Below are 13,842 nucleotides of genomic sequence, written 5' to 3'. Positions count from 1 at the left end.
TCTTTGCTGAATTTGCACAAGATTGGACTTCCTGGCAGATTTACGTGTGACGTTCTGGAGTAACTATTGAATAACCATTGGTTTATCAGGCGTTTGGGGACTGACGCCTCGGTGACGAATCAGAACCACGGACAACGACCAGCATTGATCAGACGTCACGGACAACGCCCTGAATGTTGCACACAGTAGGCAAATTGTTCATTTACACAGTATAAATGTTTAGCGATAACTGACAAACGAAATACAATCGAAGATGTTGGATTCCACGTACAGAAGACACATGAACGAATAGGCATAACCTGCACCCGATTCCTTACCAGTATTTAAAGTTTTTCCTGTTTATTTTATTTGTTCACCCGACAATGATTACGCACGTGCATATGTAATTGCTGATTAGACAAGATACAGAATTTGCTTTAATTTCATTTAAGGCTTCGATATCCTATTTCAAACTCCTTCAACTAGCTACGGTCTCTTTAAGAGTTATGTACGAAGGCTGGCTGATGTAGGACGACGGTTTGCGCTGCGCTCGCGCTGACACCTCATCATGGCCTCCGTACAGCCACCGCTGCGAGCGACAATGAGCAGACCAGCCAGTGGCCCTTTCCTTCCGCGAGCGGAGACGGCAGTCAAGCCGAAACAGAGGCACCGGTAGAGGGGAGCACGCCGGGGGAAATTTCTCCTCATGCCACCCCGGTCTCCTCGATGTCTTCGTCAAAATCCACCTACAGCCATCTAACAAAGAGGGGCGCAAACCCGGGGGGCGGCGGCGGAAACATGAACACAAACCGGGATTATTCGATTAACCTGTCGGTGCAGCAAGTGCTGAGCCTGTGGGTTCAGGGCACGACGCTGCAACACTTCACAGGTAACAGAAGCTTAATGACATGCTGATGCTGTGTTGTCGGCACGGTCTCAGGCTTTGTCTGGGTTCATATAAATGCAGCCGGCCGGTGTTTCCGTCCACAACGTGTACTGTTGGATAGCGACGGGGACGTCGTGGGCAGTTTTGCAGGACACTATTTAAGGGAGAGTGGCTGCAGCACAGCTACTAAATTACTCATACAGTACACAAACTCACCTGTCATACAATAGGCCGTGACTAAAATATGTATTTAAAAAATCCATAAAGAATAAATTGCAGGCTGCGTTAAAACAACATCGCCCTCCCGGTCCATGCTCCCCGCGTGCGGAGTCAATGACTGATGAATCACCAAATGCGTCTAATTAATGTTTTGTGCTGCGTGAAAGCGCTTGGCACAGTTAGTGAATCCTTGTCATCTCCGTTTCAGCCAACCCCCTGTCCTTTGTATAGGTAATCATGGGTAATTAACGTCAACCGGCTCCTATAGTCCTGGATGGGCTGTCTGGGTTATGAGATCTGCCTACCGCGGCTGCCTGTCACACCAGCGCTAGTGTGTTTAATAACACTGGAGTGGAAGTACGTGTTAAAGAGGAAAGCGATATTAGATTAAAAGATGAATCAAAGTTCCAGTTTCATCGGTCATTAGTTAAGTTCAGGTGAGGCAAATCAATAATTACAGTAATATCTTCAGTCATAAAGCAGACCTTTAGCCCAATATAATGAAGAAATACAGAAGTTATGTAATTTCACGTTGTGCTCAGTCAGTTGATGAATAAGTGTAGTTGGTTTATTTGAGTACAATTGGATATGTTTGTAATGTGCCGGAACACCAGTAGCTGTTTTTTTCAGGGCTGGAAGGGGTGTGTTCAGAACAAATTCAGAAAGCAGAAATATGGACATATTTGGTCCTTAAAGTAGGCAAAGAATATTTGACCAGGCAGACTTCCTGTTGGTTCATTGCAGACTCAACAGTAAAGTCAGCTGTTTGTAGCTAGCAGGCGCTAGTTTGCAGAACTAGTGTTGCTGTGTTGAGGGGAGGGGAAGGTGACTGTGAGAAGAGACACCAGGGGTTGGCATCCTGTGTGATGGCACCAACATTGAATCCTCACAGTGTCAGAGTTCTACCTCCAGGTGCAAAGCCAGCCAGGTTCAGACAGACAGACAGACAGACAGACAGACAGACAGACAGACAGACAGACAGACAGACAGACAGACAGACAGACAGACAGACAGACAGACAGACAGACGGTACATGACCTGACAGGCAGAAATAGGTTGATAGTATTTCCTGTGTTTGTTTACTGCTGGCCTTTACTTCTCATTTCTGCAAGATTCAGTTCATCACACACAATGTGGTATGTGTTGTTTTTCACATTTTTCGCTGGGTCAGTCCTGGAGGTAGCCACTACAACACTCAATGGATGTGGTCCTGTAAAGATCATAGAACCAGCAGATCCATATCAAAGCTGGTTGGCTTTGCAAGAGCGTATTGAGATGTCATCAGTCTGAATCACAGCATACCACCTGTGCCAAAACCTCACATCTGCATTCTCCCATCCATCCTTGTTCTTCTAGAACAATCTTGTGCCAGCACAACTTTGTCCGGTGGCCAGTGCCATTGCTGCCATGCTGCCTCTCGCTGGCAGAAAGAAACAAGATGCTCTTTAAGCCTGCCTGCTATAGTAGGGGAAGGGGAGAGGGAGAGCGAGAGGGAGAGGGAGGAGGAGGGGGAGAGGGAATTCTGGGATTCTATTGGATCACTGCTCAGTTAACAGAGATCTGGTGCAGTTTGTTCATGCCTGATGTTGTAACCAGGTTTATACTTCATCAAGGTGGTGAAGAACTGTGTTAAACCATTATCACTTTCCATTCTCGAGTACAGTGACCACCCCGCCACAGTATCTGTTACAGTGGGATCTGGGACGACTCCTGTGTGTTCGCCAGGTTACAGTTTGAACCAACCGGGATGTTATATATGTTTCTGGAGCCACATCAGTTGAATAGTGTAGCGTGCTGTCTTGCTGTGAGGAATGTGATAGGGCTCATGTTCTGTATTCTTCAGCATCTCACTGATGACCCACCACTGGATGATAACACATCTCCCCTCCTCCCCCCTCTAGAGATGTGGTACTGGGTGTTCCTGTGGAGTCTCTTCTCGTCTCTCTTGGTGCATGGTGCGGTGGGGCTGCTGATGCTGGCCATGCTGCAGCGACACAGCAGGGGGCGTCTCATCACACTGGGGCTGCTGAGTGCTGGCTTCCTGGCCTCCCTGTGTGGAGGGGTCATCACAAGTAAGACCCTGCTGCTCTGGCTGCTCTGTGGCTCTGGTCTGTCTGTCCTTCTGTCTGTCCTCCTGTCTGTCTGTCTGTCTGTCTGTCTGTCTGTCTGTCTGTCTGTCTGTCTGTCTGTCTGTCCTCCTGTCTGTCTGTCTGTCTGTCTGTCTGTCTGTCTGTCTGTCTGTCTGTCTGTCTGTCTGTCTGTCTGTCTGTCTTACAGTTGTACTCTCCCAGCATACTGTATGTTTGTGTACCACGTTGTGGTCCATTGTCTGATGCAGTTACGAGAATGAAAGGTGATTCTAGATTCTCCAGGCAGATCATCTGCATTCCAGTAGCGGTATCGTGGAAGGTAGTCTTTTCTCTTTCTGTGGGATGTGTAAACGGATCTGTTTCTCTCTCTAACAGCCGCCAGACATCCTTGCTACGCTGCATGAATCACACTCAATCACAGATGTGAGACGGACCTAAAATAGGAGACACTTTATTATGAATGTGCATCTAGCAGAGCGAGCACTCTATTGACCGCCCCATGCGTACGGTACTTTGGCTAAGGCAGCTAAGAGCTACTGTGTGTGTGTTCACCAGGTGACAGTATAAAGGTTGTGCTTTATAACCTGCCCAGAGTTAACACTCTGAGACAGACAGTAATCTTCCCCTCCCTGTTCTGTGGCATGTTGACCCAGCACAAGGATGTCATCTCGTTCTGTCAGATGTTCTGACACCGTATGAAGCTGGTTGTTGGTGATCAGGTCCCAGGCATGTTGGTGATCAGGTCCCAGGCATGTTGGTGATCAGGTCTCAGGCATGTTGGTGATCAGGTCCCAGGCATGTTGGTGACCAGGTCCCAGGCATGTTGGTGACCAGGTCCCAGGCATGTTGGTGATCAGGTCCCAGGCATGTTGGTGATCAGGTCTCAGGCATGTTGGTGATCAGGTCCCAGGCATGTTGGTGATCAGGTCTCAGGCATGTTGGTGATCAGGTCCCAGGCATGTTGGTGATCAGGTCTCAGGCATGTTGGTGATCAGGTCTCAGGCATGTTGGTGATCAGGTCCCAGGCATGTTGGTGATCAGGTCTCAGGCATGTTGGTGATCAGGTCTCAGGCATGTTGGTGATCAGGTCCCAGGCATGTTGGTGACCAGGTCCCAGGCATGTTGGTGACCAGGTCCCAGGCATGTTGGTGATCAGGTCCCAGGCATGTTGGTGATCAGGTCTCAGGCATGTTGGTGATCAGGTCCCAGGCATGTTGGTGATCAGGTCCCAGGCATGTTGGTGACCAGGTCCCAGGCATGTTGGTGACCAGGTCCCAGGCATGTTGGTGATCAGGTCCCAGGCATGTTGGTGACAAGGTCCCAGGCATGTTGGTGACCAGGTCCCAGGCATGTTGTGGGAGGTGTGACTGTAGAGGGTAGTAGAGTTCTCATCAAGCACTCATCAATGATGCCAACTTTTATTTTTCATCCTTTCTAAACTTTTTTTCTCCAAAAAATCTATTCTATTTGTTTTGTGTGCAAGTTAACAATTGTATCTTGTGTGTGTACTGTGTGTGTGTACTGTGTGTGTGTATCCAGGTGCAGCTGTAGCAGGGGTGTACCGTGTGGCAGGGAAGGATATGGCTCCTCTCCAGGCTCTGGTGTTTGGTGTCGGCCAGACGGCCCTCTCCCTCCTCATCTCCTTCTCACGCATCCTGGCCACGCTGTGAGGACACACATATACACACACTCACACACACTCACACCACACACACCACACACACTCACACACTCTCACACACATACAAACACACTGAACTCGAGGATGTACAAGCCAACCAGAGACTTGGGGGGGTGGCAACTGAGATCGCCAACCGCAGGGTCTGATTGGAGGAGGGGAGGGATGGTGAGCGGTCGTCCTCCGGTCTGATTGGAGGAGGGGAGGGATGGTGAGCGGTCGTCCTCCGGTCTGATTGGAGGAGGGGAGGGATGGTGAGCGGTCGTCCTCCATCCTGTGGATGTTCGAGGCTCCAGTCTGAAGACATCTCCAGGTGTCCCTGGTCCAGCCCTGCTCCAGTCCAGCACCCCTCCATCTCAGCGTCCCTGGTCCAGCCCTGCTCCAGTCCAGCACCCCTCCATCTCAGCGTCCCTGGTCCAGCCCTGCTCCAGTCCAGCACCCCTCCATCTCAGCGTCCCTGGTCCAGCCCTGCTCCAGTCCAGCATCCCTCCATCTCAGCGTCCCTGGTCCAGCCCTGCTCCAGTCCAGCATCCCTCCATCTCAGCGTCCCTGGTCCAGCCCTGCTCCAGTCCAGCACCCCTCCATCTCAGCGTCCCTGGTCCAGCCCTGCTCCAGTCCAGCACCCCTCCATCTCAGCGTCACGGGACCCACACCAGTCCTCCTGTCTGCACTGATATCCCCATGTTCTGTTGGGTGGCGCCCCCCAGGGCTGAAGGGTCGGTTCCTGGACAGCTGCAACAAGGGGAGGTCCCTCGAAGGCTGTCTGTTTAAATGGTGCAATGAGCTCCTGATTCACTTTGTGTCGCACTTTAGCGAGACGGGAACATCCACAGAGCTCTGAAGAGCTTAGAGCAAGCCACGCCCACAATGAGCTCCTGTACAGCAGAGATCATCCTTGTCAGTGTTAAGATGTTAAAACCCCAGCAGCCCCCGGTGCCTCTCCGCTGTCATGTAGTTATCCTCGTAACACACATCCTTCCTGTCATGTGGTTATCCTCGTAACACACATCCTTCCTGTCATGTGGTTATCCTCGTAACACACATCCTTTCTGGAGGTGTGCTGTGTGACCCTCTTAACTGTGGAGAAGTAGGGGTGTGGTCACCTGGGTTGAACTGGAGCTGCATAGCTCCTTGGAGTAGATTGTTCATGCTGGTTGGGTTCCCTGTCGAGGTGTTATGATGCAGATTTCCTGTAGGCGGTTGGAAGGCAGCCTGGCTCGTAACAGTGCTCTATATCCCCTGAGAAGGACTTCCACAGAGTTCAGACCAGACGCTAGCTGCTACTGAAACAGCCTCTCTCTATGGCTTCATGTTTTGCCAACCCTACCGTATATATTTTGTTGTGTTACTTTTTTAAATGTATCTTTGCATATTGCACTGAAAACGACCTGCCTTCTTCAAGCAGAGTGTGAACTGGTTGTGGTCCCATGTGAAGCTACACAAGGTGGAAAGGGAGAGAGTCAGAAGAGCCTTGAGGATGAACCTTGATGAATGTGTTTGTGGCGTGTTATTGAAACTAACAAACAGTGAGAAGATGTCACTCCAGACCACAGTGGGGGTCAGAAACCTTGGAAGGTTTTTACCTTTTGACCTGCTTCTGTTTTCAACAACTTCCAAACGTTCACATGCCACCATCCTCTTGATTGGTCAGCAAAAACTGATGTGGTCCAATAGGATGATAGTCACTGTTCTCCAAAACCACAGAGTGAAGACCTCTGAGCCACAGCTTGGATCCTGACCCACAATGGAGCGTTGTCTGTTTTTATGCCAAAGGACTTCTCACATACAAGTTTTAGCTTTATTCAATATGTATTTTGTAGTTTTTTTTATTGTGATTATTGCTGAGCAATTACGTCATGTCATTATCAAGTCTCAGAACCATTATTTGCACAATGGTTGAGTTCACGAATAAAAATAAAAAAACTCTTTCAAATCACTTATGGATTCACAGTATGCAGAGAATTCTGAAATTCAGATTGTGACTGGAGCAGAGACATTTGTTCAGATTCTTCCAGTCTTATGTAACGGTCACACCTGGCTTGGCCCATAGGGGGCAGCAATGTTCAGATTAGTGGACCAGAGGTTGCAGAAAGTCTTGATCAGCAGAATACATAGAAAGATTTTGTTGATTATAAATATGACCAATCTTTTCTATTCTTTCTATTTGATTTAAATTGTTGTTCAACTTTAAAATGTTGTCCCTTAATATAACAAATTCAAAGAGTTCTCCTCTTTCAAGTTTAAAGTACATTTAGAAAGTAGAATGACTTCAAATCATTACGCTTCCCAGAGCAGAGACCCACTGAATTGATGTGTTGTGTAACGGTGGTAACCCCAGGTAGTGTAAGTTCATCATTAATCATTAGAATCTCTTGGCTGTAGAGATCTCTTGGCTGTAGAGATCTCTTGGCTGTAGAGATCTCTTGGCTGTAGAGATCTCTTGGTACATGGACCAAACGTGAGCTTCTCACATGAAGACCCTGCTGTCGTTTAGCGATGTGAATGTTTGTGTGGGGTGAGACGCTGACAGTTGCTCCTGTGGTCTAGGGTGGATGAGCATGGGCCTCCTGAAATACCCAAAGGGACATTCTGTAAGTGGCCACCCTCACTGCCCCTCTCCCTCTCTCCTGGGTTTGACATGGCATTGGCTCCCAGTCTAAACCCTGTCCTGGGTTTCTCCAACAACCCCCTCTCGGATCTGTAGTGGATGAAATGCCCCAGCTTCTCTGAGGAGGTCTTCTCAACTGCAGCTTGAGCAACGCAGCTCCCTCCACAACAACAGGATCTCGGACACTATAGAGACAGTGGAAAACATCTATAAATGGTGGCACATGTAAGATAATGTATGATATGTTATTTTTAAATTTTGTACCAGCAAACAGCTGATGTTTATAACTTGCCTATTTATGTAAACAACTATTCTGTACATACTCAACGGTCTGTTCAAATAAAAATGTTTTTGCATAAAAAGTCAGTCTGCTGTATTGTAAACTTGTTCAGTATATACTGTGTATATAACGCCAGGACCTTTCTTGTACTTGACTGTGACTAGAATCGAGTGTCAGATTCCTTCTGGGCCGGTGCCTCTCTCTCTCAGGTCTCCAGACTCCCTCCTGACAGTATGTAAACAGACCATAATAGCCTGTCTCCCCTCTTCCTTTCACTATTACTCTCTCCAGTCTCCCTTTGTTCCTCCACATCCTCCTCTCCCCTCTGTCCTCCCCCTCCTCCTTTCATCCCTCTCCCCCAGTCTGCCACCTAGACGGGCTGTGCCAGCCGGCCCCCCAACCATGCCCCCCAACCATGCCCCCCAACCATGCCCCCCAACCATGCCCCCCAGCCATGCCCCCCAGCCATGCCCCCCAGCCATGCCCCCCAGCCATGCCCCCAAGACGCTACAGACCTCCATTGTTTCCAGAATGGCTTCATTGTTTCTTGGATGTGGTGTCTGTTAATGCTTGTCGCCTGGCGCTGCCTTGATCGTGCCCTACGTGGTCTGAGAGACCTCACTCACCAGGCCTACGTGGTCTGAGAGATCTCACTCACCAGGCCTACGTGGTCTGAGAGACCTCACTCACCAGGCCTACGTGGTCTGAGAGACCTCACTCACCAGGCCTACGTGGTCTGAGAGACCTCACTCACCAGGCCTACGTGGTCTGAGAGACCTCACTCACCAGGCCTACGTGGTCTGAGAGACCTCACTCACCAGGCCTACGTGGTCTGAGAGACCTCACTCACCAGGCTTACGTGGTCTGAGAGACCCCAGTCTGGAAAAAACACACAGGATGAAGGATAGAACTTTTAACACTAGAATCCAATGAGAAGATTGACCATTCAGACTGTAATTGTCATTATCAAATGACTGAAGTTAATTGATGTGAGTTATGGGTATAAAGAGTATATAGAGGACCATTCAAGTGTCATGTCAAACCTGCTACAGCCAAGCAAGCTAGAAAATTTATTATAAACTATATTTACAGGAATTGTCACCTGTACAATGTCACACAAAGATGTTATCTGTCTCATGGTTGGAGCAATCTCCAGGCAACACAGGCACTGGGGACAGGTCACAGGAACATGTTATCAGTTGTTTGTGGAATAAAAGGCCACAGGTCTAAATGGTTATCACCATGTTATTCTGTGTTTTTGTTACAGTGTCCTAACTGTGTTTCTGGTTTCCAGTAAGGCTCCAAACAATGGCTGTTTTCTGACCAGTAGGAGGCTGGCTGAGCAGAGCTGATAAGAGTAAACGGCTCACTCTGACCCCAGCGGAGCAGGAAGTGTTGGCTACTGTATGATCCACAGAAGGTCAAGTGTGTGTGTGTGTGTGTGTGTGTGTGCATGTGTGTGCGTGTGTGTGCGTGTATATTCAGTTTGGTGCAGTTCCAAAGGTCTCCTGTCAGACACTTCATCTTGTTAACTAAACAGGAGGTGTGCTTGTATTCTGTGTTTTTTGTTTTTTTGTAGTTGACACTGGAATCCCTGCGTCTGAATCCCCTCATCTTGGCCCTACTGGAAGCAGGTCTGGTTTCTGCGGACGTCTTTAACCTGCAAGTCCCTTCTCTGCCAGCCACTTCAGAAAAGGTTTTCTGTCTGAAGGTTGGTGACTGGTCATGGTCTTCACCTTCCACTGTCAGCATCACTGAAATCTGCTGAGACATGAACTGTAATGAACTGCACAAGTGCTACAACAAACTAAAGCTATATGCTTTATTTATTACTGGTCATAAGAATAGTGCTTGGGGCTTGTTATGTGAATATTAGCTCAGGGAGGCTATATTCCACTGGCTTGTGAATCACCTGGGACATGACATTGTTGTATACAGTCCAGGCAAGCCACACAACATGACATCTCACTATCTTCAGAGTGCACCCCAACAGGACTTTACATCTGACAGCAAAGACACAACAGCAGCATTTCCTTTCATGCATCCAGACACACCAGTCATAAATTGAAAAGGATTTACTGTTGGTCTGCAGATCAGCCTGCAGCGTGTTCCTATTGTCTTATTGTTTCCTCCAGAGGAAATACTCCAGAGTCAAGTGAGTAGAGACAAGGAGGAAACAGGCTGGAGCCAGACCAGGTGCCTCAGCCTCAGATCTCACATTATTGACCTGGCCTGAATGCTTGGCAGCTTGACTGGCCCATCACAGACAACTTACAGGAGCTGTCATCCCAGTGCCTACAGTCTGTGTGTGGGTGAAGACGTATTACATAGGGTCAAGTCCCCTCATTATGAGTCTGGCTTCAAGCCTGCTGGGGCCACACAATGCATTCTGGGACAGATTTACGACTCATCCTATAAATAAATAGCATGACAAATGAACTCTGTCCTCAACACCATTGTTTCAGCATGTCCTCCCCCGGAGAGAGAGGGATGCTCCCACCGCGAGGCGCCGCTGGGGGAGGGGGACAGGGAGGGGTGACAGGGAGGGGTGACAGGGAGGGGTGACAGGGAGGGGGACAGGGAGGGGTGACAGGGTGTCTTTGTTCCTGAAGGCCAGCGCCAGGAGGAGGAGGAAGGAGGCCGGTGTCTGGCCACTGGTGGTCGCGTGCAAGGAGCGACCAGCGTTCGAATCCTTCGAAAATGTTTTTTGAAACTTTTTGGGTAAATATATTTTTCCCAGCCTTTAAAAGCTGTTTTTCGAAACTTGTTTGTGAACATATTTTCTCAACCTTTAAAACCTGGAAGCTCTGACACCATAGGCAGAGCTGAGGTGTAACAATGAGGAAGTCCCTTGCGTTGGAAACGTTGACATACACCACATCCCTTTATCCACCAGAGGGCAGCAGTGTATCATCATCCGGCAGCTCTACCCAGCCTGAACCATTGACTCATCTTCATAGCTAGGGCTGACAGTGAGTCATAGAACGCATTCACTCAATCAGCAGCCAGTCAGGGATGCTGCTAGGTACGTGAGGGTATCAGCCCCATGTTCACCCAGGGGCTGAGGGCTGATGGACTGGCCCAGGCCCAGGTCTTTCCCTGGGCTACACCACCACACGGTCCAGCCCTGTGTGGTCGTTGTTCCTGGAAGGATGGTGAAACATGTTGGGTTAGGGTTAGCATCAGGATGAGGTGACAACTTTCTCAACTGTGATCCTAAGACCCAGTCGCTACAGATAAATCAGCAGAGAACCTAGTTTTAACATCCATATAAATAAATACGTTACACAACTCAACATTGCGTCCATGATGAAACGTCTGCCCTGCTCCTCAACTTATCTGGACTTCCCTCTCCGGGCTGCGCAACTCCAGGGTGTGATGGAGCGTCCCAGACAGGCCCAGGGCAGGGTGGCCCTCCTCCAGGCCCAGGGCAGGGTGGCCCTCCTCCAGGCCCAGGGCAGGGTGGCCCTCCTCCAGGCCCAGGGCAGGGTGGCCCTCCTCCAGGCCCAGGGCAGGGTGGCCCTCCTCCAGGCCCAGGGCAGGGTGGCCCTCCTCCAGGCCCAGGGCAGGGTGGCCCTCCTCCTGGAGCAGGGCCTCAGCCTGCAACAATACAAGCCCCCTATCCACCCTCCTCAGCCTGCCCGCAGCCAGCCTTCCTGTCTGACCGGAGGCTGGCATTTTGATTGAGGTCTGCTAACAATCCTCTGATTCCAGATGGTTACCATCCTGTTGCCATCACAACAGGAGGGGGGAGAGGGGGGTCCTTTCAAACCCTGGAATCCCTTCAGCCTTCCTGCTACATGCTGACCGTGCCCCTGTCTCTTGGTGAGAGGTAAACGGCAGCTCTCATTGTTTCCCTGGACAGGCTGGTTGGATGTGAGGCAGCAGGTGGACCCAGCCTCTCGTCAGGTGTCAGATTATGTCTGTGGTTGCTGCTTCTTTCAGCCTCTTCAAATAACAGCTATACTTGGTGCTAGGTGCGTTCCCTCTCATAGCAGCGTGATCATGATGAGTCTGTGGGAGCCGTCACTGGGTCTGACAAGTCGGTCCAAGAAATCAAGGACTGAGACTGAAGGAGACCATAGAAGAACACTGAGACTGAAGGAGACCATAGAAGACGACTGAGACAGAAGGAGACCATAGAAGAACACTGAGACTGAAGGAGACCATAGAAGAAGACTGAGACAGAAGGAGACCATGACCATAGAAGAACACTGAGACTAAAGGAGACCATAGAAGAAGACTGAGACTGAAGGAGACCATGACCATAGAAGAACACTGAGACTGAAGGAGACCATAGAAGAAGACTGAGACAGAAGGAGACCATAGAAGAAGACTGAGACTGAAGGAGACCATGACCATAGAAGAACACTGAGACTGAAGGAGACCATAGAAGAAGACTGAGACTGAAGGAGACCATAGAAGAGACAAGGTTTGAAACAGGACCTTTTCAATACCAGTTTCTCATCATATCTGATTATATTTTAATCTCCAGTCTATTTAAAGATAAGCAAGCTCAGATAAAGATAGTAATGGTATTATAACAGCGTGGTACAATTGGGAACTGTCTGAACCAATATTCCTTTTTTGTTGGATATATGAAGGATTTCTGAAGGAGGGTAAAAACAAAGAGCAAGGACGATGAGTCACCACTCCCTCAATCCCAGTCTGGATATAAATACACACACACACACACACACACACCCATGCGCTTTCCACACGCGGTCGCTATTACATAAGCGAATGCGTAGGAAGTGAGATGTGAGGCATGTAGAATTCATCAACGTGGGATTGAATCGTGCTCCATCCACAAGACAGATAGACCCCTCCCTCTAAACACACACACACACTCACACACACACACACACACACACACACACACTCACGCACACACTCACACACACACACACACACACACACTCACACACACTCTCAGTTGGTGGGATTCCGTCCTACTAGACTCATGTGTTTCTGCGGTACAGAGAATCCAGAAAAAAACTGAATGAATAAAATAATTGAATTTATATATTTAGCACAAACAAGATATTGTTATATGTGGTCAAACACTTTGTACAGGCATAGCAGAGGAGATAGATCTTTTAATTAGTGAAGGTTTCCCAAATAAATAAAAGAATGCATTCTTTGTCTATTGAGACACAGCCAGAACATTCTCTTATGGTTCCATAGAGGGTGCAAGAACATGGAACATGGTGTGGAACAACATGGAACAACCCTGGTTTAACCACCACAACTTCCTGCCTGGTTTAACCACCACAACTTCCTGGTTTAACCACCACAACTTCCTGGTTTAACCGCCACCACTTCCTGGTTTAACCACCACAACTTCCTGGTTTAACCGCCACCACTTCCTGGTTTAACCACCACAACTTCCTGGTTTTACCACCACCACTTCCTGTCACACACTCCTTTTTGTGCATCGGTCTGTCTATTAGACAAGAACACACAAAAACACATGAAAAATGAAGACAGCACTTAGTGCAGGGTGATGTGATGGGCTCTTCCAGAACAGAACCCCAATGCTCCCCTGCACACTGCTCAAACTAAGATGTTCAACAACACGTATTGTCCTGTCTCATCATGCCAGCATGTCTACTGCACTGCAGAGCCTGCATACTGTTACAGTTAATCAATCTGTCAATCTTTGTAGCCGTGTCTCCTTGGTCCTCAAGGTTAAGTAAAGGTGTTGGGAAGCATGTTGTTAGTCCCTAAGCTCTCTCTTATCTCAGACTGGTGTCTCTCTGTGTCCATCTTCTTCTCCAGGCCTCGAGGCTTCCTAATATAGAACATTCCTCACAGACAGGCTTCACCAAGCTATATTTTTCCCCTAATGTCGCTGGAAATGTTGACACAACGTCAGGCTTCTCCCAAAATACGCCGAGCAGCCAGTTCCAGCCTCCTGTGTGCCCTGAGCGAGGTTCCCCTCCCTGTGTGGTGCTGCTGAGGCGTTTCCACAGCACAGTCCAGCTCCACCACCGCCTGGCTGCTCCGTGGATGCCTGTCAGGAGCTGAATGGAAACATCACATGACTGCAGTAATCCACTGGCACCATGATTGCGGCAGTGACTCTCAATAGGGGTGAAA

The 13,842-nt window shown here is 49.0% G+C and overlaps 1 protein-coding gene across 1 annotated transcript; it reads left to right on the top strand.

Annotated features, from left to right (window-relative positions):
- Positions 1-208: 208 nt before the first annotated feature.
- On the top strand, positions 209-7,790 carry tmem170b (transmembrane protein 170B). The gene is made up of 3 exons (XM_047019913.1): positions 209-868; positions 2,986-3,156; positions 4,714-7,790. The coding sequence occupies exons 1-3, from the start codon at positions 706-708 to the stop codon at positions 4,842-4,844; spliced, it is 465 nt and encodes a 154-aa protein (XP_046875869.1). The 5' UTR covers positions 209-705; the 3' UTR covers positions 4,845-7,790.
- Positions 7,791-13,842: the final 6,052 nt, after the last annotated feature.

Source organism: Hypomesus transpacificus, chromosome 4 (assembly GCF_021917145.1).
Source record: "Hypomesus transpacificus isolate Combined female chromosome 4, fHypTra1, whole genome shotgun sequence".
In the NCBI taxonomy this organism is placed as follows: Eukaryota; Metazoa; Chordata; class Actinopteri; order Osmeriformes; family Osmeridae; genus Hypomesus; species Hypomesus transpacificus.
The sequence above is the reverse complement of the archived record's forward strand: the minus strand, read 5'-3'. Positions and strand labels throughout refer to the sequence as shown.

Coding starts and splice junctions, on each gene's coding strand:
- tmem170b (XM_047019913.1), top strand. CDS start 706: ATGTCTTCGTCAAAATCCACCTACAGCCATCTAACAAAGAGGGGCGCA. Junction 869..2,985: donor GACGCTGCAACACTTCACAG/GTAACAGAAGCT, acceptor TCCCCCCTCTAG/AGATGTGGTACTGGGTGTTC. Junction 3,157..4,713: donor GTGTGGAGGGGTCATCACAA/GTAAGACCCTGC, acceptor GTGTGTATCCAG/GTGCAGCTGTAGCAGGGGTG.